At 49.7% G+C, this 21,637-nt stretch overlaps 1 protein-coding gene across 1 annotated transcript; it reads right to left on the bottom strand.

Moving 5' to 3' along the window:
- Positions 1–1,992: 1,992 nt before the first annotated feature.
- On the bottom strand, positions 1,993–21,287 carry DHRS11 (dehydrogenase/reductase 11). The gene is made up of 7 exons (XM_008492329.2): positions 21,155–21,287; positions 10,377–10,586; positions 5,518–5,612; positions 4,963–5,092; positions 4,590–4,682; positions 3,895–3,960; positions 1,993–2,098 (listed from the first exon to the last, which is right to left on the bottom strand). Exons 1-7 carry the CDS (start codon positions 21,284–21,286, stop codon positions 2,057–2,059), a joined length of 768 nt encoding a protein of 255 aa, XP_008490551.1. The 5' UTR covers position 21,287; the 3' UTR covers positions 1,993–2,056.
- Between the last annotated feature and the right edge of the window lie 350 nt (positions 21,288–21,637).

The following is a 21,637-nucleotide window of genomic DNA, read 5'->3' as shown; positions in this document are numbered from 1 at the left end:
TCACATCCCATCTCTCTGAACATCATTATTAAACAAGCACAGGGTGCTGGAGCCTCCCTGAGCCTGGTGCCTCCCCACGGAAGGTCCCAGTGGCCTCAGGAAGGTGATGAGGGTGACAGTGGTGTGAGGCATCAGTTTCACCCCCAGGGAGTGGGAAGGCCAAAAAAAAGTCTCCTGCAGAGACAAGGCTGTGTGTACCTGTCAGAAGGAAGTACTGCCAGATGAGGAATGGACAGAACACACCAGGAGCATGTTTTTATATTAAAAAAAAACCCAAACCAGACCAAACAAACCAAACCAAACCAAAAAAAAAGGGCAAATTGCCTTTGTTCTGCCATGACAAAGGAATGGTTTACCAGTTTTTCTCCTTGTATCCTTCTAGGGTTGCTCACCTTTGGCACAAGGAACTCTACAGGTCACAAGATTTAATTAATAATTATAATTATAATAATAATTAATACTTCATATCAACCCTCTGCACCAACACAGCGCTCCTCAGACTCAAAAGTGCTTTACAAAAGTTTGTGAGTCCTCACAACACCCCTGTGAGGTAGGTAAGTATTGTCATCCCCATTTTACAGATGGGGAAACTGAGGCAGAGAGGTAAAGTGACTTGCCCAAGGCTTCACAGGGAGCTGAAACTCAGGGAACAGCAGCCCAGTTCTGCTCCCCCATCCAGTGGTGGAACACATCACCTCCCACAGAGCTTTACTGGTGTCAGCAGAACAATCCAGCCCAAAATTCCCTGTTCCCAGTCCTCTGGCCATCCCCACAGCTCAGAGCACTGCAGGACTCAGCCTGCAGACTTAAGGCAACGTCTCCATCACCAGCTCCAGGGCTCTGCAGCCCCTGAGCACCTCACAGATGGGTGCAAGAGCCTCAAGACAACCCAAGTGGCCCTGCAGCTGCCAGCTTTGAGCCTGGATGTCTTTTCCTTGGAGTCAGAATAAATCCAGAGCAGGACAATGAGGCTGCAGGACCAGGTACAAGATCTGAACCAGACCCTTTACCTGCTGCTTTGGAGGGAAATGTCCCTGCTGATCTCTTCTCAGTTTGGGCACCTTCAGTTCAGTTCTCTCTCTCCCTCTCTCTGAGTTTTTATCTCTGCACATAAACTCCCAACACTTCAGCTCCTCAGCATTTCCACAGCACCATACAGCTCTCTAAGACTGACCAATACTTCCAGAAAAGTGTCAATGCATGCAAATAGCACCCACAAAACCACCAAGAGTGCTGGGAGATGATACCAAGGATAGAGGTGATCACAAGACAGCACACATTTAGCTTTTATTAAAAGTACCACACAACTCACTCTTACTGTAACTATGCCACTTAAATGATCATCCTAACCTGCAGGGGTACAGGTGGGTTTCCTCCAACTATTTACCTACCTACCTACCTAGAAATAAAGAGAAGCAGCAAGCACACACATTTATACTTCCTCCAGCTTGGCAGGCATCATCCATGTGAAGAGGGAAGGGGGATCTGGGGAGGAGGCTGAGGTTGGACACTGGGTTTAGGGCAGTGGAGTATGAAAGTAGAAAATATCACATGCGTGGTTACCATCAGGAATCAGCCCCAGGAAAATAAACCCCCAGACCAGATGGATTCAGGTACAACATCCACTGAAAATCTCAGACCCTAAGCACACTGAAGCTGGCAGACACCTCGTGCCACTTCACCTATGTCCAGACACAGCATCAGCAAATGAGATCATACAAACCTTGAAAAGAAAGCAAAAGGCAGAATAAACCAGCCTGGATACAACAACCTTCCCCAAACCACTTCCCTGCATTATTTTCAAACACGTTTTACAGCTGCAGAAATGAGTGGGGAAGAAAAGAGACCCACTTTTTTTTCTTTTCTTTTCTTTTTTCTTTTTTTTTTTTGTAAAACTGGCTCAGCACCAGCACCAGCTCAGAGAGAGGGAGAGAAAAATAATTCTTCCAAGGTGATCCTCTGATTCCAACGTTGCCAGCCAACCAAGGGAACTCCAATTGCCAGAGGGTTTGAAGTGGAGTGGATACACAGTGCTGCTCCTGGTCCTCTTCCTTTGCTAGGATACCTGCTCTGTGGGCCTCATCTGTATATCTCCAATCTGGAAAAAACACAGGATTTTACTGGAGCACTTGAGTCCAGCTTAAATCCTGCACTGGGCATTCCCATGTTGCAGATGAAGGAAGCTCCTGAGCTCCCTGAGATGAATAAATAAATAAAGGTGAATGTGAGTGCTCTGCCTTTGGCAGAAGGGATCAAAGCACAACCTCGTGCAGAAAGGGGTGTGAGATGACACAGATTACAGACTCCCATGGGTCAAAAGTCTTTAGTTTGATCCTGCTCAAGGAGGGTCAAGCAGAAGCACTGCTTGATCAGCCCCAGGCAGGACTTTTTATCCTCTTAAGACAAAGAGGTCAGCTCAGCTATCCCTGCTGAGCCAGTGTCAGGATGCCCACGTTTTGCTCCTGGGGAATAATTGCTAGAGATGGCCCAGGCTGCATTTGTGCTCTTTAATAAAGGTACAGCATTTGGAGCATGACTACCATAGATGTTGCTCATTCTCATTTCATTTTAGTACAAACCCCACACCTCTATCCCTCAAGTCACCCACCTCCACCCCTGGGGGAGGCTGTGCACTGAATTTTTTTGTTGCCTATCCCTTTAAACGTGAAGTGAGAGAACTTGGCACCAACCACAATAAAGATATGCTTGGCTAGAGACACTCAAGCTCCACCTGCCAGGTAAAATAGTATAAAAATAGTTAGTGTGGGGAGAGATGCCAGGGAAGACACTGCTGCAGGGACAGCCCTGACCCCCGGGATCAGTCAGGAGGCTGAGCCTCTCTTCCCCCCCAGTGGGATGCTTTTGGGTGAGATCTGAACACCACCAGTTTACCCCTTTTCCCTTTACCTCTGGGGAGTCTCTTTTACAGTATAAATCTCTACACCCACAGTTTCTGACCAGGTTTCCCCCCATTCCCTCAGAAATCTCTGCAGATTCCTCAGTATTTTCCACGTGCTGCTTTTTGCCATCTCTGACAATCCAAAGGACTTGGATGCTATTGTTTTAATGGATCACAGTGTTGATGAACCTGGTGAGTGAGTTCATAAATCACAGAGCATGACCAAACCCCAGTGTGTGTCCTTGGTCCTTTCCTCACTCAGGTGGTGGGAATCCTGCATCCAGACCCCTGTTTTCCAGCTTACTCCAGGGGAATTGGCTGCCACTCAGAACCTAAACCCAGCTGCCCCCAGCTCCTCTAATATCTGAGCCTCAGCTGGATTTATTCCCTGCCAAACTCCTTTACCCTCCTTAACAGCACAGCTCCAAAGGAGCAGAGTTCACGTGAGGGGCTGCTGAACCTCTCGTGACCAAAGTTTGCTTTTTGCAAGAGGAGCTTTTATGTTGCCTACACTAAACTCTGACACAGCCTCCTGTCTGCTCCTGCCTCCAGATCAAAGCTCTTCACTCATTCCTTGTTTCCCAGCAGGGAATTCCCTCTGGCACCTCACACCCCCCTTGGGAAGGGGCACAGCACTTGGCAGGATCAGGCCCAACACAGCATTTGGCAGCTGCTGAGACCTGATTCTGCTGTAACAGTGCCAGCAAACCTCAGATGGTACCAAACCCAGCCAACATGTCCATATCCCATCCTCTCTGCCCTGTGCAGGCTTTCCCTGGGCTCAGAGCAGCTTTTGCTGGATCCAGAGGGCTACGAGCAGCCTGGGCAGCCCAATCCCAGAGCTGCCATCAGGGAAGTGTGAGCAAACATCATCACTGCTAATCCCCAGCCTGGGGATATCTGCACTGAGCCCAGGGCTGACACAGCACCTGAACCCCTGATCAGCAGCAGCTCCCTCAGCACCCACCCCCCAGCCCACCCCAGCCACAGCTTACCTGTACATGAGGGGGGGCACTGAGGACATATATGACAGCATTAGCCATATCTTCAGCTTTAAGACACTGGAAAGACAGGAAAGGGATCCTTAGTCCAAGGGCTCCTCAGGAAGTTAACCCCAAGATCACTTCTTTCCCAACCATCAGTAATGGGGATGTCACTGGGGCATGGCAGAAAGGTGCAAGCAAGCAGGAAAAAAAAAAAACCCCATTGCAAACTTAACAAAGGATGTGGTTGGTGTGATAATTCTCCATTTGCTGTGAATAATCTTACTACTGTCACAGTAATTCTGCCAGGTCAGGCATCACCATCCTTATCAAGAATTACCAGAGGAGCACAAGGAATCCTGTGCCAGCCACCTGCAAGACAACACAGTTCTTCTTGTGCAGGGATGTTTGCTTATTTTATCTTCAATAAAGAAGTCATTTACTGCCAAGTGTCAAAGCTGGCTGATAGGACATCAAAAGTAAAGGAAAAAATACAGGGAGTTGGAAACTGAACCTGAATGAAGATTTACATAGTGTGTAAGTGTGTAAATCAGAGGGTTGAGTGCTGAGACCTTGGGAATGTTTATTACAACCTGGAAAGCACTGGGCACTCTGCAGAACTAGTTCCTTGTGACAGTAACTAGGAGAGAGGCTGTTAAGCCACAGACAGAGCCACTTCCCTCCGTTTTCATTTCTCCATGTCCTACCCGGATGCTCTCATAGGTGGCAGCAGCTCTCTCGGGGTCATTATCATGAAGTTTAAAAGCAAAGCCTGTTTCCACCAGTCCTGGAGATATACACTGGAAAAGAGCAGAGCACATCCTAATAGGATTTGTAATTCCCCTTCAGTGAAAGAATCAGAAAAAAAAAAAAAAAAGAGAGAAATCATTAGCACTGGGAAAGCCAAAAAAAAAAAATCCCCAAACCAACCCAAAACCTTCTCCACTGTTTTTTTCTAGGGGAATGGTTTAAGAGAGCAGGTTTGGCCTTAACAACTCCTGGGACAGGTACCTTTAATTTTCTCCAGAGGGAAAAGCCCTGTCCCATGGAGCCAGGAGGAGGGGAGCCCTGGGTACTCACTGTAGCTCTGATGTGGGTCCTGGCTTCCCGGAGCTCTTGCCTCAGCCCCTCTGTCAGGGCTGTGACTGCATACTTGGTGGCACTGTAAAAATGCACCACTGACTGGGGCACAACACTGTGGCCATTCATGCTGAGGAGAGAGCAGAAAGGGAGGTGTTGAGCACTGGGGAGGCAAAGCAGGGTCCTGAGAAAACAACCCAAGGGATGCTAAACCATCCTCCTGGACACAGACACGGGGGAGAGGTGAGGATTTCCCCCCTCCTGCAGGGAAAGGGCATCAGGAGAGGCTCCTCTCAGCACAGATGTTGTCAGGAGCTGGTCAAGAAGTTTCAGTCTTCAGCCCTGGGTCACCACAAGTGGTTGGCATTATCCTTTTCTCCCTGGTTTGGTTTTTCTTTCACTTAGACTGGCAAATCAACCATTGCAATCCTTGGAAAACCCTTCCTTGGGCACCATCAGTCCACTCCAAGGTTAAAGCTTCACCACCCAAATCCTCTCTGCAAGTTGGGGAGGCAAAAGTACATATGGCTGACCCCAGATTTGCCCCCTGAATACCTGTTAATGTTAATTATATGCCCATCATCAATGTTCCTCTCTTTCATGGATTGGTAGGCCTCCCGGGTGCAGATGCTCACAGCCATCACATTGACCTAAGAGGAGAGAAAAGCAGCAGACACTGAGGACCTGCAGCCCTTCCCTGGCACCTGGACCCAGAGTTTTCCAGAGTTCTTTGGGCCAGCACTGCTCAGCACATCCCAGCTGGGTTCAGCTCTGTCACCCTGCCATGTGCCACTGCTAACACACTGATGCCTCCAGCATTTGCTGACCATAAAACAGGGAGTCAAAGTTCCCAGGAAGATGGAGAGAGGGAAATCAAAGTACCCAGAGGTGAGTGCAAGATCTCTCATCCCCAGCACTCATTGCTCAAGCTTCCAGTGGTTTAAATCTGGAAAAGCAGCTGAAAAATAGAAGGTGTCTGCCAAAGCCTCCTAGAAAGGATGGAACCATGTCAAGGCAGGACACACTGGCAGGGCCTATTTAACACATTCCTGGCAAAATGAGCAGGCCAGGCAAGTCTGAAAACAGCACTGTGAACTAAATATCAAATTTCTGGTGAATCAGAAGTCAGGTGCAACTACAAATGGGAGGAGCAGCAGGAACAAAGCCATGGGGAGAGTGAACTAAGGCTGGAGCAGAGGGCTGGCTACCCCTGCTGTGAAATTATAAACTAGAATGAGGCACAAAGGACATGCAGGAGAAGAACAGTAGATTGGAGACCAGAAAACAAGAGGCAGAAAGGGCTGGATTTGAGAGGTGTAAGTACTGCAAGGCCTCAGAGGGTGCAGTGATTCTGCAAGGCTCAGCTGACAGATCCTCTGGTCACTGCTTTGGTCTCAGACACTATTTCTGCTCATTCCAAGAGGCAGGGCTTATAAGTTTCTGCCTTGGCACCAGATAAATAGCATCCTGCTTGGCTCCTGGAGCACCCAGGGAACACACCAAGCAGAATCATCACCCTCATCCAAGAGCACTTGGGTTGAGCACAGTCACCACTGGATTTCTCAGCCATCATACCTGAACTACAGAGATAAATCCCCTGGCACCAGTCAAAGATGTGTGTGTGCACACAGCAGACATGTCAGGAGAATTGATCTTATGATCAATCCAGCACTGGAGTGAAGCCCTGAGCAGGCAGAGGATCTGAAGGCTTTGGGAAAGGTCAAGGAGAGGAGGAGTAACCTGCTCCAGCCTATGGTAACCAAGCCCGTTCAGGTACAGATCCTGGCAGCTCTTAGCATCAAAATTCTTCATGGCAAAAGACATCCCTGTGTCCCTCCTGCCCCAGGACACTCTGAACCCAGCAGAAACAGCATCTCTGGAGGCTCCACCTGTAGCCACTAGAGGGTAACATCACCTAAAGCCTGAGCTCAGACTGAGCACTGATCCCTTCTGGGAGCAGAGTTACAACATCTCCACTGCTGGTAAAGCAAGATGCTATTCAGCAGCCACAAGGGGAAGTCCAGAGCCTGTGTAACACACTGCTACAACACAACAACAGCCTGGGATGGCCTTGCTGCCTTTTCCCAACAGCATCCAGAGGATTCTTGGGTGAAATCCCATTTTAAAATGCAGTACAGGCACTCAGGAACCTTCAAGCAGGCCTGGGGAATGAGCAGGTCCTAGGGCTGTGTCACTTTGGGAGACACAATCTAAAAGCTATGGGGTTACAAATACCCAGGGCAAGACTTTTTTTCAGCCTTGTTCCTATTTTAAGAACAAAAGGCTCAAAGGTCCCTTAGCAAAGAGGGCAATCTGTGCTTCACCCAGCATGTGGCACAGGGCAGCAGGGCTGTGGCTGCCACCTGTGTGAGCCCAGCAGCACCAATGAAGGCAAATTTCCTAGGAATTAATGACTTCCCATTGCCAGGTTGGGAGAACATAAAAGATCCTGTGCCTGGAAGTGCTGAGCCTCTTCACTTCCCAGAATCAGCCTTTTCTAAGGCATCAAAATTAATATCCCAGCTCCTAGTTGTTGGGTTTTTTTATTATTTTAGCATTAAAACACAGGTTTCAGGAAACATCTCAGCACAGTTGGTGGATAAAAGCAAGAAGAGCAGAGCCTTGCTGGTCAGTGAATTATCCTGAGAAGAAACAAACCTATTTAGTGTGTAGAGGAGTGAGAGGATGTGTGCTGCAGTGCTTTGTGCCCTGAACAGCACAAACAGAAAGTTCAGCTGGAATTCCTGGCTGTAAAGGTCAGTAGGTAAAATGTGAAGGAGCTGTTAAAATCCCAGAGTCTGGAGTCAGTGTGTACACAGCTACTCCTGCACGGATCAGGACTTTGCTCCAGCCTCCTGGCAAGCCCAAGCTCAGAAACTCAGAGAGAGGGAAGGGGGAAAGAACCCTAAGAACCCTAAAGATGAGGGGCTGGGGTTGTGCCCCCTCCCTGGCACACACCAGTTCCCAACAGGAGATGCAGCTGCCCCATGGGAAGAAGTACCAGACAATGAATAAATGGATTTAAAAAAAATAAATAAAAAGAGGATGAATAAGTACATGATAAGATGATTTTGACTGTTAGATGTACAGAAAGAAATTTAATGGGATATGTGTACCCAGAGGAGAGCCTGGAAGGAGACAAAGCCTCCAAGCTCATAAAAAATGCATGGAAGCAAAAACTGATCTCCCCAAAAGAAAAAAAATGCCTTTAATTTAAAGCCCTAATGCCTCCTCAATCAATAGATTGATGGCTGTCTTGCAGAGCCCACACAGAAACTCTCCAGCAGCATCTCCCACCCTGCTGCTCTGCAACACGCTCCGAGGGACCTTTGGCAGGAGCCTCCTTGCTCCCACTCAGCTCTGCAAAGCCCAGTGGCCCGTGAAAAGTGCTGGCAACCTTCCCCTGTCCTGACCCTCTGAGAGCTTCAGAGCATGCAGAAAAAATCAGGCCTGGCAAGTGTTTCCCTGGGGCTGGAGTGTTTCCCTGTCACTGCACATCCCTCCCTGCACCCTGCTCTGCCCACGCTTGGAGAGCAAGATTCCCAAGCTGGGAGGTTCCAGACACAAAACTGAGGCCAGATGGCAAAAGGAAAATCCCTGAGCTATTTTCTGCTGCTTCCCACCAGGCTGAAAAGCAAACCACAGGCTTGCCAGGCTGTGTAGGCTGAGGTGGGTGAAGCTCTGGAGGGTCTTCACCTTCAAGGTGTAAGTGTTGTTCAGAGAATTACACACAAACCAAGAGCAACCCCAGCAGCTGCTGGGAGGAAAAAAAACCTGCCAGGAAATGAAGCTGGGGTGTCTCAGTCTGCTCCCAGGGCTACAAAAGCATTTTTGTCAATGAGAGCAGATACAGCCACACAGCTCACCCCTGGGAATAAAACATTCCCCAGCCTGGATTCCTCACCCTGCCTTTGTGAAGCTGCCTCCCCTCCCACCCATCCATCACCATGAAGGGTGCAGACAGCAGCACCCACAGGCTCTCAAACCCCAGCTCAGGGCACTCCACACCAAACCTGGGAGCATCTCACACAGAACAATCACTGTCCCAAAATCTTGCTCCCTAAAAGTGGTGGAGGGTGAGGCCATGGGAGCTCCCACCTTCACAGCCAAGGAAAGGAGCACTGAAGAGTTCTCAGGAGGTGAAAGCCCCAGGTGTCCCCCAGCTGCCCACCTCCCAAAGAACAAAAGGTCAGCAGAACAAAGAGAACCTGGGGTGAGGGACATGCAGAAACCACACAAGATCCCAGGACAAGGAATTTACAAGGTGCAGGTGACCCAGAGGGTCAGGCTGGCAGCAAAACAACCTTGGGAAGTGCTCTGCTTCACAGCAGCTCAGCTCAGCTACACTTCACTTCATTTTCTTTACAGACTCCATGGCAACAGGGGACAGGGAGAAAGGGCTGTGCAGTGACCCAGGCTGGACAACCCACAAAAGCCTGGCCAGGGCAGACAAAGCTGAGCAGCCAGCAGACTGGCCTAAAAATCCTAACAAGAACTTAATCAGCCAGGATGTGGCAGCTCTTGCCCTGGCAGCAGGAGTTTGGGGCCTTGCTGTACCTCTCTGGTTTGCTTTACTCATCCCCTGAAGCTGCTGCTGGATGCCACAGGAGTGTCCCAGCTCACTCTGCTTTTCCAACAGGGATGTCTTTTCCTTCCCTGGGACAAGCTGCCACAGCTGCTCCAAGGTTTACTGCAAGCTCTGAGTTCAGCCCTTGCTCTGACATGGATGAAACTTTACCATGCAAAAGGAGGAGGGGAAAATCCCCTCTGTGAAAAGCTCCTGTTCCAGCCAGAGCTGCAGAATGGGCCATACCAAAGGCCATGGCTGCCATGTCCAGAAAAGGGCCACCACATAATGATAAAAGGTGGAGAAGTCCCCAAAAGATGTGCAGCAGCACCTCAGGACAGCAGCACCCAGGGAGCAGTGCTGGTGGCATCAGCTCCCAGCCTGGTGTATGAAATTGCTTCATTCACACCCAGCTCTAACCAGATTATGGGCAGAAAATTAAGCTATAAAGACAAAAAACACTGCAGGTTTTGAAACCAAAATGAATCCACCCATTCTACAGCCCACTGCTACAACTAACAGGATTAGCTACAGAAGCCAGTCCTTGACATTCAATTTCCTGTTTTAGTGAAGAAAAAAATGGGAGGCTCATCACTCTTTCTTTAGAAAGCCACTGAACTCAAGGAAAAAGTGCTACTGAAGGCTTTGAGTGTTTCCATACTCCCAGGTGAAGGCAAGTAGCTCAGAAGTGTGAGATCTTTCTGCTTCCCCAGCCAAGCTGGGCCATGCCAGAGCCAGGTGGGAAGCAGCTCCTCAGCTCTGCAGGTGTGAAATCAGCAGGTGAGGACATTGGTGCTGCTGTCCAGAAGAAATACAACCCTAGCCCAGTTCCTGAGGCACTACTCACATCTATCATTGTCCTCCAGCCCTCTGTTTTCCCTGAGAGCAGGGGCTCTGGGCGAGCCAGCCCCGCGTTGTTGATGCAGACATCAACTCCTTGGTGAAGGGTCCTGATGGCAGAGAACATGGAAAGGATTTCCTCTTCATTGGAGAGGTCACACTTGTATGGGATGAGGGTCCCGGGGTAGCCGGCGCTCTGGCATTCAGCTGCCAATTTCTAGGGAAAAGGGGAAAAAAAAAAAAAGAACCAACCATCAGCCTCCTCCTCTCCTGCCAGTTGCTTGAAAACACACCCCAGGGCTAACAAAACCCAGCAGCTTCCTGCAGAGCCCATTGTAAGAGCAGGCACTGGGGAAGAATCATTGTAAATGCTAATGAACTAAAAAAGCAGCCTCAATATGGATGAGGACCTGAGCCCTTCAGCCTCCCAGTTATTAAACCTGAGGACCCTCTGCACCCACCCAGCACCCCAGGCAGCACTGGGGTGAGCAGGTGCTGGGAAAACACAAAGAAATACAGCCAGGGCAGGGGGCTGCAGGTCTGCTCCACTCAAACAGGGCATGCCTGGCAATTCCTCGTTAGGCATTCCCAACCATTATCCCAAAGATCCAGGTCTTTGAGGAGGCTGAGTGACACCAAGCAAAGGAAAGGCCAAGAGCTGCCGACGCAACAGCCGCAGCGCCGCATCCTCCCGAGGATGCCCTGTGGCCCCTGATGCTAATGAGAAGCAGCATCTCATCCCTTGATGTGTCATATTGGTGACAGTGACAGCTCCCAGCGCCAGGAGAGAGCCACGTGATGTCTGGTTCCTGGGGAGAGCTGGACCCTGGCTACAAACCTCCACCAAATCCCTGCAACGCCTTCGCCGCCGTGACATTTCGGGGGGTGCAATAAAAGCTGCTCTGGTGCCAGAGGCTGCTCTGCCTCCCCTCCTGCATGCCAAGACTATTCACAGCTGGTTAGAAAAAGGAGGAGCGAGGCTGGGAGCAAGGAACAGCAAAGAAAAGTGGCTGCTGAATATCCCAGCCCCAGCCCAGCACCTACCCTGAAGCTCAGCCAGAAAGGGGAAACTGGACCAGGAGCCACAGCACCCAGGGCCACCTGAGACACCACCAAGAAGCTTGTGCTGGAGGGGACAGCTTCAGGGAAGGCATTGCAGCAACACAAGGGTTGTTAGTGGTGTTATTATTGTTATTATTATTATTATAGCTCACATCACCAGGCAAGAAGGGGACTGAGATGCTGAGATCAGCCTGGAGATCAATACAGCCCAACAGCATCACACACTCTGGACACCTCTGCTTGGGCTGGGCTTGACAATATCTCTGCTTGATGGAGAACTAAGATGCCCCTGGGACTGAACTGAGCCTCTCTGTACCCCTCTGGGTCTGGTTTTACTGTGCTGTGCATGCAATCTTGGTGATTGTGTGCTGATAATACAAGAAAAATAGACACTATTTCATGATCAGAGCACACACTTGAGAAAACATTTAGGGAGGGGGAAAATCTGCAAGAGCAGCATTTAGAAATTTGAAAGCAGTCTGGAGACCTGCTGGAAGGTGCTACACCACTCCAGGGATGGATGGAGGAGGGAAAAATAGCCAAGGAGCCCTTCAGCCATGTTCTTCAGAACCTGGCATCAAGGTAACAGCTTCAGAGCTCTCTCCACCCCAGTGCTCAGACTCAAGCACTCCACTAAGGGATCCATCCCATTCACTATTTGCTTGTGAAGTACCCTGCCTCATGGCTAGTATTTTTGATTCTTTGTTCACCAGGTCATAGCCAGAAGTATGATCTTAATTTGCTCTTGGAGGAGGGCTGGTGCATCACTGAGCAGCATCCTGCATCCCAGAGCAGCAGGGAGGAAACACCTTCCAGCTTGTGGCAGGAACTGCTCCAGCTGAACTCAGATCAAGCAATGGCAATGACTTTAAAAGATGAGAAACACAAGCACGAGGGACTGGGATGAATCTCCCCAGAAGAGGAGAGCTGGCTGGAAGGGAGGAGGGCTCATCAGCATGGATGGGAAAGGGCAAACAAGCTCACCTCCATCCCAGAGGGAAATGTTGTCTTTAATATTTCCATTTCCATGTTCAGCTGTCCCCTCAGTGGGGACAGACAGGGCCTCAACCCCACTGGGATGAAGCAGCAGACGAGCTGAGGGGTGCTCAGGACAGCAGTGGCTGTTGTGGTGGAGCTGCCCATCCTCTTCCCCCAGGCATCCTCCTTGGCTCATGCCTTGGATACACCAAGAGAAAGCTCTTTGCCACAACTGACCAGAGCAATCAAGTATCCCTCAAGATCTCTTCTCTTCTTGTCTGGTGTCTCACAGCTTCAAATGAGCCTCAACGTGGATCCTTTCATCTCCCAGCCTACACTTGTGTTAACAAATTCTCTTTGAAAGTGAAGTGCTGAACACCACTGACACCCAGGCAGAGCTGAACGTGCTTCAGCCACCTCGAGAGAAAGAATCATCACAGGCTCTTCAAAGAAACATCAACTGCAGGCAAGGGTTGCAAGAGAAAACTTCTACAAGGCAACTCCCTGAATTTGGGAGCTTGCAATAGTTTTTCAGAGCACCCCCTGCATTAATTACTGCTCAATCCACTTCAGGCACACCAAACACACAAGAAGGGAAAATAAAATAAAAGAAAAAAAGCTATTTTTCTATATTTCATAAACAACTTGAGAGCAACTGCAACACAGAAGAGGAGCAGTGGGCCAGTGCCCCTGCAGATGGAGATCTGAAAGGAGATCTGAAAGGAGACCTGAGCCTCAAAACACCCAGCACCTACCTACATATAAGACAGACAAAGAAAAATACCTGGTCACACTGCTACCTGTACACTCTTTAGTTCCTCTTAAAGGGCTAAAAGGATTTCTTTCATTTACAGTCCATTTTCCACGTGTTAACAGTGCCTGGGCCCTCCCAAGAAGGGGTTAATGCTCTTTGCATGCAGGACACTTGGGGAGGGCACAGTGCCACCTGTTTGGATTCAGTCCTGGCAAAATGATTTTACAAAACTAATTGATAAAAACATTTAAAGGGACTCCTAAGGATAGGGAAAAAAGAAGAGTCACGTAGGGCTTTATTTGGGAAACCATCCTATTAACTTCAGCCACATTTAGTTCAGAGAGATTAAAGCCAGAAGAGCCATTAGGTAATTTTTAATCTAGCCTGCCACTCATCACAGGTTCTTGCATCCTACTGATTCAGCTTATGTTTAAAACCAAGAAACCAACTGGAAAGAAACTGAAGTCACCCCAATTACTTTTGCCATCTAAAGGAAATGAAGGAGAAAAATCCCAACGAGCAGCATCACAGTTGTGAAATAAAGCTGGGGGCTTACAAATCCTTTCATTTGACTGATTGGCAAGTTTGAGGCTTCTTTTAATTAAGATTTAATACCAGTGCAACAGCATAATAGAGGAAGAGATATCCAGTGAATAAGGCCCCAGACTGGGGTTTATTTCCATAGTGTGCTCTGTGACCAGGGGCAAGATTCAGAGCTGCTTCCCCATCTGTAAAATGCAGATAATCACACTGAGCCCCTTCCTGCTGCTGCCAGGGACCTGGGGCCTTTTCCCTCCCTATGATCCAGGGAGGAATATTACAATTCCTCCAGATTCTTTTGCCAAGCTCTGGGTGCCCAGACAGGAATCTAAAAGAAGGTTTCAAATGAAGTGATTCTCCTAAGGTGAGCTTGAAATCCATGCTGTGGGCTGACTGTCACCAATCCATGCTCCTCAGCTCAGATCTGTCCCTGCTCCAGAGCAGAAAGCAGAAGGCTGGGGATGGGAAAGCTCAGAAAATAGAATTTATAGGGAAGAACAAACACGCAGTACTCAGCTGGAGGCACCCAAACCAGACCTAGTATGGATGGAGAAGGAGCAGCACCAGTTTCAGAGCATCCCCCTGCTAAACAGAGGTCACATCTTCCCAGTAGACTGCTCCAGATTCCTGCTGCTTTTTTCCAACTCTCTTTGTTCCCTGCACTTTTTCAGTAGCTAAACACCCAAGATATTTTTTTCCTAGCTCATTCTATTTTACATTTACAATGACACACAAACCAAACTGCCCCAACATCCCTGCTGCTCCCTTCAGGCACCCAGACAACCACTCCTTACCCCTCAGAGCTGAAGGCACTAAAGATTTATTTCTTTTTTTTTTTTTTTTTTTTTTTTTTCCACTGTTTGCTCAGATCACGTTGCTCCAGGCTGGCATGGGGGAGGAGGAAACACACCACTCCCAGGGTGACAGCTCATTAGAGCAATCTCTCCTGCTTCCTCTGAGCTGTGATGAGCCTAAACCAAGCATCCCAGGTGCCTGCCTGCTCTTCAGCTCCAACACACATCCACAGGGAGATGCTTCCCTTCCCTAAAAAACCTGGGACTCTCATTCCAAGCCTGAAGACTGCATCTTGCCATCTCAGCTGCCATTACATCCAGGGGCCAAGGACCACGTTGCTGCTCCAAGACACCTGAGGGCCAGCACACAGCAGGGCTGATGGTCCCTCTTGGATTGCTGCCCATTCCAGCAGGGACTTCTGCAAACAACACCCCTTGGAGGGCAGATGCCACAAATCATGGCATGTGCCTTCTGTGTCACCCCCACCACAGCCAAACCCACCTCTGAAAAAAACCCCCAAACCAACCTATTTATTCCTTTTAATTAAATCAAGCACCACCTGACCGTGCAGCAGTGGAGGTCTGGGGTGCATGGGGACACCCTGAAGATCCAGGGTGTGAGCAGAGGGCTGTGGAAACCATCAGTCCACCCTGAATAAGTGTGTGATAACTGAGTACATCACCATCCCTCGTGGGAAAGAGCCAGGAGTATCCTGAGGACACTCAGGACCATTCTCAGCTCCGTCACAAGTTCATCAGGGCCTTTCCTTCTTCCCAGCCCTGGTGTCCCCACCCCTGAGACAAAGCAGCAGCAGATGACAACCCACCAGGGAGCTCCTCATTCCAGGACAACCCCAACCACTTCCCCCAGGGACACCCAGAGGGATAAAACTCCTGGCACAGCCACTGCCTTCTGCAGAGCTTCAGCTTTCTAACAAGCCCCAGGAAAACCACCACCAGAGTTACAAACCTGAAACACAGATCAGACCAAAAAAAAAAAAACCCCAAAAAATCAAACAAACAAACAACAAATCCCTCCCATGTCTGATTGCTGCTCCCAGGGCAGGTGTTACACAGGGAAACTGAGGCACAGGACTGCTGCCTGCCCTGCCCTGTTTCCAAGGAAGGCAGAGGCTGAGCAAGAGCCCTACCACATCCCCCAAAGCCCAGCAAAGGCTCAGCTATTCCTTATTTTTAGGGCTCTGAGCATACCCTGGTATCACTGCAAAGCCCAAGGAGAAGCAGAGAAGGGGAGGGCTGCAATAAAACATTTTAAAAGCACATTTAGGGGGGGAAGTTTAAAAGCAACCTTTCCCCACGTGCCTCCTGAGCTTCAGGTCTGAGGAAAACCACAGGGACAGCAAAGCATTTGTTCCCACTCTTCAGTCCAGCAATTACAGGATCTCTTTCATATTTATCAGGGAAGGATCTGGTCAGGGCCAAGCAGCAATAAAAGCACCTCAGAGGCCATGGGTACCCACCAGTCCTGAGGCAAGACCAAACACAAAACAAGCCCTTCCAGAGGCCAAGGAGATTCTGAAGCTCATTCATTTACAGGGGGACCTTGGCTTGGGATTTTCCTGCCTGGAGCTGCTCCTCCTGCCTGGAAAAAAAAAAATAAATCATTTATCAGGCTACCAGGCAGGACACCAGAAGGATGGGAGAGAGGGGGCAGTGAGGTCCATGATGAGTGTGACCAGCAGCTCCTCCACCTTTGGCACGGGGAGGGTGGGAGCCAGGCACCAAAATTCACATTTCTCACACTCAGCCACATAGGTGTAAGGCACAAAAGAGAGAAGTGTGGGCTCAGAGGAAAACCTGGGTTTTTAGGAGCACCTTCTGAAAGCCAGCCCTGGCTGTAAGGCAGAGGAATCCCACCTGGGAGACCAAAATTCCAGGCAGTTGAGCTCCACACCATCAATGTGATTTGCACACAAAGTAATTTAGCTCCACATTCAGGGACTGAGCAACAATTCTGCCATGAATTAAGCAGGGGGGTGATGAGGCAGCCCCACACATGGCTCCTCAGGATGCTCAGCTCCTGGGAGGAAGGCTCAGCGGCTCCTTCCTCCTCCTCCCAGCCCAGCTCTTTCTCCTGGAACAAGCAGCAACCTCCAGAGATTGCTCTGCTCAAACCTGCAGCCAAGAGCTCTGCTTATCAGGGGCTGCTCCTTGAGCAAGATCTAACCTTGACAACACAGTCCCTGTTATAAATGTTACCTTTGATCAATACCTGTCACCAATGCATTACAATTAATTGGTTAAACCTTGTCTTTTAAACCACATTTATTGCTCCCTGCACAGCTTGCTCTCTTAACAAAGAAAGGATTTTTTTTTATTATTTTTTTTTAAACATTACATCAGGATTAAACCTCTCCAATGCCTTGAAGCAGACCATTACCTGAGGGTCCCCACCTCCTCCTGATGCTCTGGGAGGGCAGAGGGTTCCCTCACCATCATCCCACCCCTCTGGGTCTGCCCCAGGGGCTGCTGCCCCAGGGATGCTCTCTGGTTTCCAGGGAGCAGCCAGACACTTTATTTGGTGTCTCCAAACTCCCAATAAAACTCCAGCAGAACCAAGACATTCCCAAAGCAGACCAGAGGGCACTGAAGAAAAAAAAATCTATAAACAAACACATAATTTAAAAAAAAATAAAGTAACAGATGCCTCTGGCCACCTTACAGCAAGGTAGGGGAGGGATGAGTGAGCTGCTGGAAGATATCCAGCAAACCTGAGTGCTGCCTGACCTGACCTGAAGCAGGAGGCACTGACCCAACTGGAGCTTCCTCCCAGGCAGCCAGCAATGGGACCTGACACCACTTTTGTCCCTCTTTACAACTATTAAAAAAAATTAAAAAAAAAAAAAAGTGTATAATACCAAGCATCAAATTCAAACTCCTTGGAACCAGCTCCCTGTCTCCTACCTTCTGCTGCTCCAGTTCCCCCATGCCTTTACCCCAGAGCCATCCCCTGCATTCCCCACAAACCCCTCCAACTCTTCCCTCACACCAGGGGAAGAACTCTGCAAAATAAAACTCAGGAACAGAAGCCCAGGGAGTGGTTTGCCAGCTGGGGCAGGGGAAACACTGTCCCGTGCTCTCCCTTTTTTTGTGCTGCTCCAAGGGGTCAGGCATTAAATACAAATTTAGGGAAAACATCAGGGAAAAAGAGAAATTTGAAGAGTTTGTAGTGAAGGCACCAAAAGCAACTCTCTGCCTCCTGTCCAGGATTCTGCACCAGGTAAGGAAGTCATGAAATCACAGCAAGTCCTCTTGCAGGCTGGAGAGCCAAGTGCTCAGCAAGCAGTTTTCACCAAAGCTTGGGCTGCTAAAAACCTCTCCTGGCTACCTGATTAAGGCCCTGAGGCTTGGTCCTGGCTTGGAACACATGGAGGTATCTGAAAAGCAGACAAGACTCAGTAAAAAAGCCCCCACCAAAAAGCCTGTGACAGCTGGTAGTACCTCCAGGCTCCTCATTTAAAACAAGCTTCCAGCCCAAATTATCTCCTGGCATGCAAAAGTAAAATAAATCCATTCTAATCCTTGGTGTTGGAATATTGAAGTTACTGTTGGGTGAGCCACACACAGAGTCCCCACACACACACACAAGTGGCACAAGAAGGGAACACACAAGGGTCACAAGAGGCAGGAGGAGAGGGGGGAATCCCAGCCCCCAGCACCTGCACAGACAAAACTGTGACCAGGAAATCCAAATCCAGTTGGGAAACAGGAGCACTGAGGTCAGCTGGAGCAATAACTCCAGGCAAGGTGAGCACGGGGCTTTTCTACAGAGGGAAAAAAACCCCAAACAACACCAGAAGATATTCTTGTAGGTTTTGTAAGCCATGAACATTTTAATTTCAAAAGTCAAATAAGGAGCACTGGAGTTATGACACAAGTTTAATACTTTGCAATTCCCTCATTATCTTGCCTCAAGCCCTTATCTGATCTTCCAAGAGATTAAGAAATCTTGACATAGCATTTATTGCCCCAGTTCAAATCCACACAACATATTCTTTCAGTCACCACTTTCCTGTAGGTTATAAAAGCACCACACAGAATGGTTCCAGCCACTTTACCTTAAAATGGATGAGTAGTGCAGAGCATTAATGAAAACAAATGAGCCTGCATTGCTGGTTTCAAACCCTGCCATTTGCACTCTTTCCATTTCAAGCTGCCTGGATTTATTTTTGGGTTTCTCTCCTCTGTACACCATTATCCCCAGTGGCATTCACAACTTATTCAGGTTTATCCTGCAGCAATTACAGATGTGATGCTCTAACCTCTCCTTTATTCACCTCTGACAACCCCAAACCCTCTGCTCCTTCATCCTGCTCTCATCCCTCTGCCACTGTGCCCATCCTGCACGAGCCCCTCTCCCCAACTCAGCACATCCTTGGAATCCCCACCGAGGATGCCATCCTCCTCCTGACCAACAACAGCTTGGAAAACCAGCAGCCTGAGAGAACAGAGTGTGTTTTGTGGGGAGATCTGGTGCCACAGTAACTACTCAAGGGAAGGACATGCTGCTGGGGGAGCATCTTCAGCACAGCCCTCCCCATTCCCTTCCCACTGCCCCGAGCATCCCAAGCCCTTCCAGTGGGCAGGAATCTGGCTGGCAGCTCCCAAGATGTGCTCTGGCTGCATCACCACCATGGCAGCTTCAGCACAGCCACCCCACACACACACACAACACCAATTCCTGCTCCTAGGGATGGCCACAGCCAAAATCCCAAGTGCCAGCCTGAGCTCAGTGCTCCAAAACCTGAGCATTTTCCTCCTTTTTTAAAAAAATAAACTAAACTAGGAACAAAAGCATAAGGTGAACCTCCTGGAGGAAAGCTTAATTATCATAAACTCTGCTCTGAAGGCACAGCAGGAGTCACCTGAGCCAACCCAGCATCCCTGGCAGCCAGGCTGAGGTGATGGACATGTTCCCAGAGTCCCTGCACCACCCCGTGCTCCATCACCTTCCCAGCAGCATCTCCAGGCTTTCCTTCCTCTTTAAGGAAACCAGCTCCACAATAAGGAAAACCAGAACAGCAACAGAGCAAAACACAGCCCAGGCACCCAGCAAAACAAACGACCCTGTGGTGCAAACACAGCTCAGTCCTTAGAGGGGAGAGGATTAAAAACCAAGCAGGGACAAACATCATCTGCAGTATTTAGCACAAGGTTTTGAAACCCAACAGTAACAGAGGGTGCCAAACATTCAGCACATGTGCACACCACAGAACCTCATTACTCTTGTCTGAAACCTACACTGTGTTTTTGCCAGAGAAGTCTCAGAAAGGAAGTGAACCCCTCTGAAGCACCCAAAGAAAATAAAAGTTACATTGATATTCTTTACCAAAAATGAGAAAAACCAAAGAAAAGGCAATCCTGGAAATACCAATATTGAAAAATATTTTTCAGACCTTTTTGGAGGGGAATGGGAAGCACCAGCATCCTTTACAGCATCCTTGACCAGGTCCTGTGAGGCTAAAACAGCCTCCTGAGACCTGGCTCTGAAAGTGCCCTAACCACCCTGAGGCACACGTGGGAAAGGCTCTGGAGAGCTCAGCTTTCCCTGTAAACCGTGGTATCAAAACGTCAGGAAGTCCAAAATTAGAAGCAATCCCCCAAGGACAGTTAAATAAGGCTGCCTGGTGTATTTTCTCCTCTCTGGTTTCTTTCTGATTCACACTAAAGCATGGAAAAAGTTCCTTTATTTAACCCCCCATCTCAGCAACACCAGCAATGTCAAACCTTTTTTTTCCACGATTTTTTGGGACAATTTGTTCTTGGTGTGGTCACCCCTGTAGCAGTGATTCCCTACCACCTTTGCTAAGGAAAGGCAAACCCTGGGTGTTGGTACAGATCCCCTTTGGCTGGGCAGGCACCAAACCACCCAGGTGAAAATACTTAAACTCGTTGATTTGAACTTTTTTCCTCCCCCAGTGGAAACTTTTTAAAAGGCAAAGAAGCTGCAGCTCACACCGCTGCCCACTGACACATCCAGCTACCAAACAACATCCCACAGAAACTATTTCGTTGAAGCATCTTTTATTTCCAACCCAGCACCCTGAGGTTTTTGACCTCCAGCTGGAGATGCTCATCAAGTAACACAGGAACCAAACTCCTATTGCAGTGGAGCTGATGAGAAACCCCACCTGCAGTAACCCCGCATGCAGACCAGACCCCATTTCGCCTTCACCCCACGGGGTTTTATGGCACCTTCATCACTCTCCTCCTCACAACCCCCGCACAGGGGATGCTATTTTTACCCTGGAGAAGAGGTCGCTCACAAAACCAAAAAACCCCCCCAAAACGGAACCTGTTCCTTAGGCAACTCCCAACCCACTGTCCCGGCTCCTTTTAGGAGGGGATAAAACCCCCAGGAGGCTCCGTGAAGGGCCGGTCCCCGCCTCCCGCTGCCCCCTCGCAGGCGTTCGGACCCGAGGACCCAACCGGGCAGCGGGGAGGGGACTCCGGAGGGGCCGCTCCTCTCTCGGCGCTGCCCGGGGAGGCTCCGGCTCCAACCCCCGGTTGGGAGCGAGGGAAGCGGCCCCCACCCCAACCTCCCCCCGCTCCGTGAGATCCCCAGAGCCCCGGCGACCGGGAGGGAGGGAAATGTCCCCGGTGCGGTGCCCATCCCTTCCCCCCAGCCCCGGGTACCTCGATTTTATCGACGCTCCGAGCGCACCCCACCACCTTCATCCCGTGCTGCACCAGCGCCCGCGCTACAGCCGCCCCGATCCCCACCGAGGCGCCGGTGACCAACGCGACCCGCCCGGTCCAACGCTCCATGGCCCCGGTTCGGCCCCGCCACCGCCGCCTCGCACAATGCGCAGCCCGCCCGCACCCCGAGGTCACGCCCATACAGACCACGCCCATCCAGGCCACGCCCATGAACACCACGCCCATTTAAACCACGCCCCCTCCGCCTTCCATGCACCGAAGCGACGAGGGCTCAGCGGGAAAGGGGAGCGGGGACGGGGACGAGGTTTGGGTTTGGGTTCTGGTTTTTTTCTCTCCCTGAAGCGTCCCCCGGGTGTCTGCGGTGAAATGGTGTGGAAGGGAGGGTTTGTTTTCCTGGTGATATCCCAGGTAACAAACACAGATGGGTGGGGGTAAATAATAACAGGAAAACGGTTCATT

Source organism: Calypte anna, chromosome 19 (genome assembly GCF_003957555.1).
Source record: "Calypte anna isolate BGI_N300 chromosome 19, bCalAnn1_v1.p, whole genome shotgun sequence".
Classification (NCBI taxonomy): domain Eukaryota; kingdom Metazoa; phylum Chordata; class Aves; order Apodiformes; family Trochilidae; genus Calypte; species Calypte anna.
Note: the sequence above shows the minus strand (reverse complement) of the source record. Positions and strands in the feature narration are given on the sequence as shown.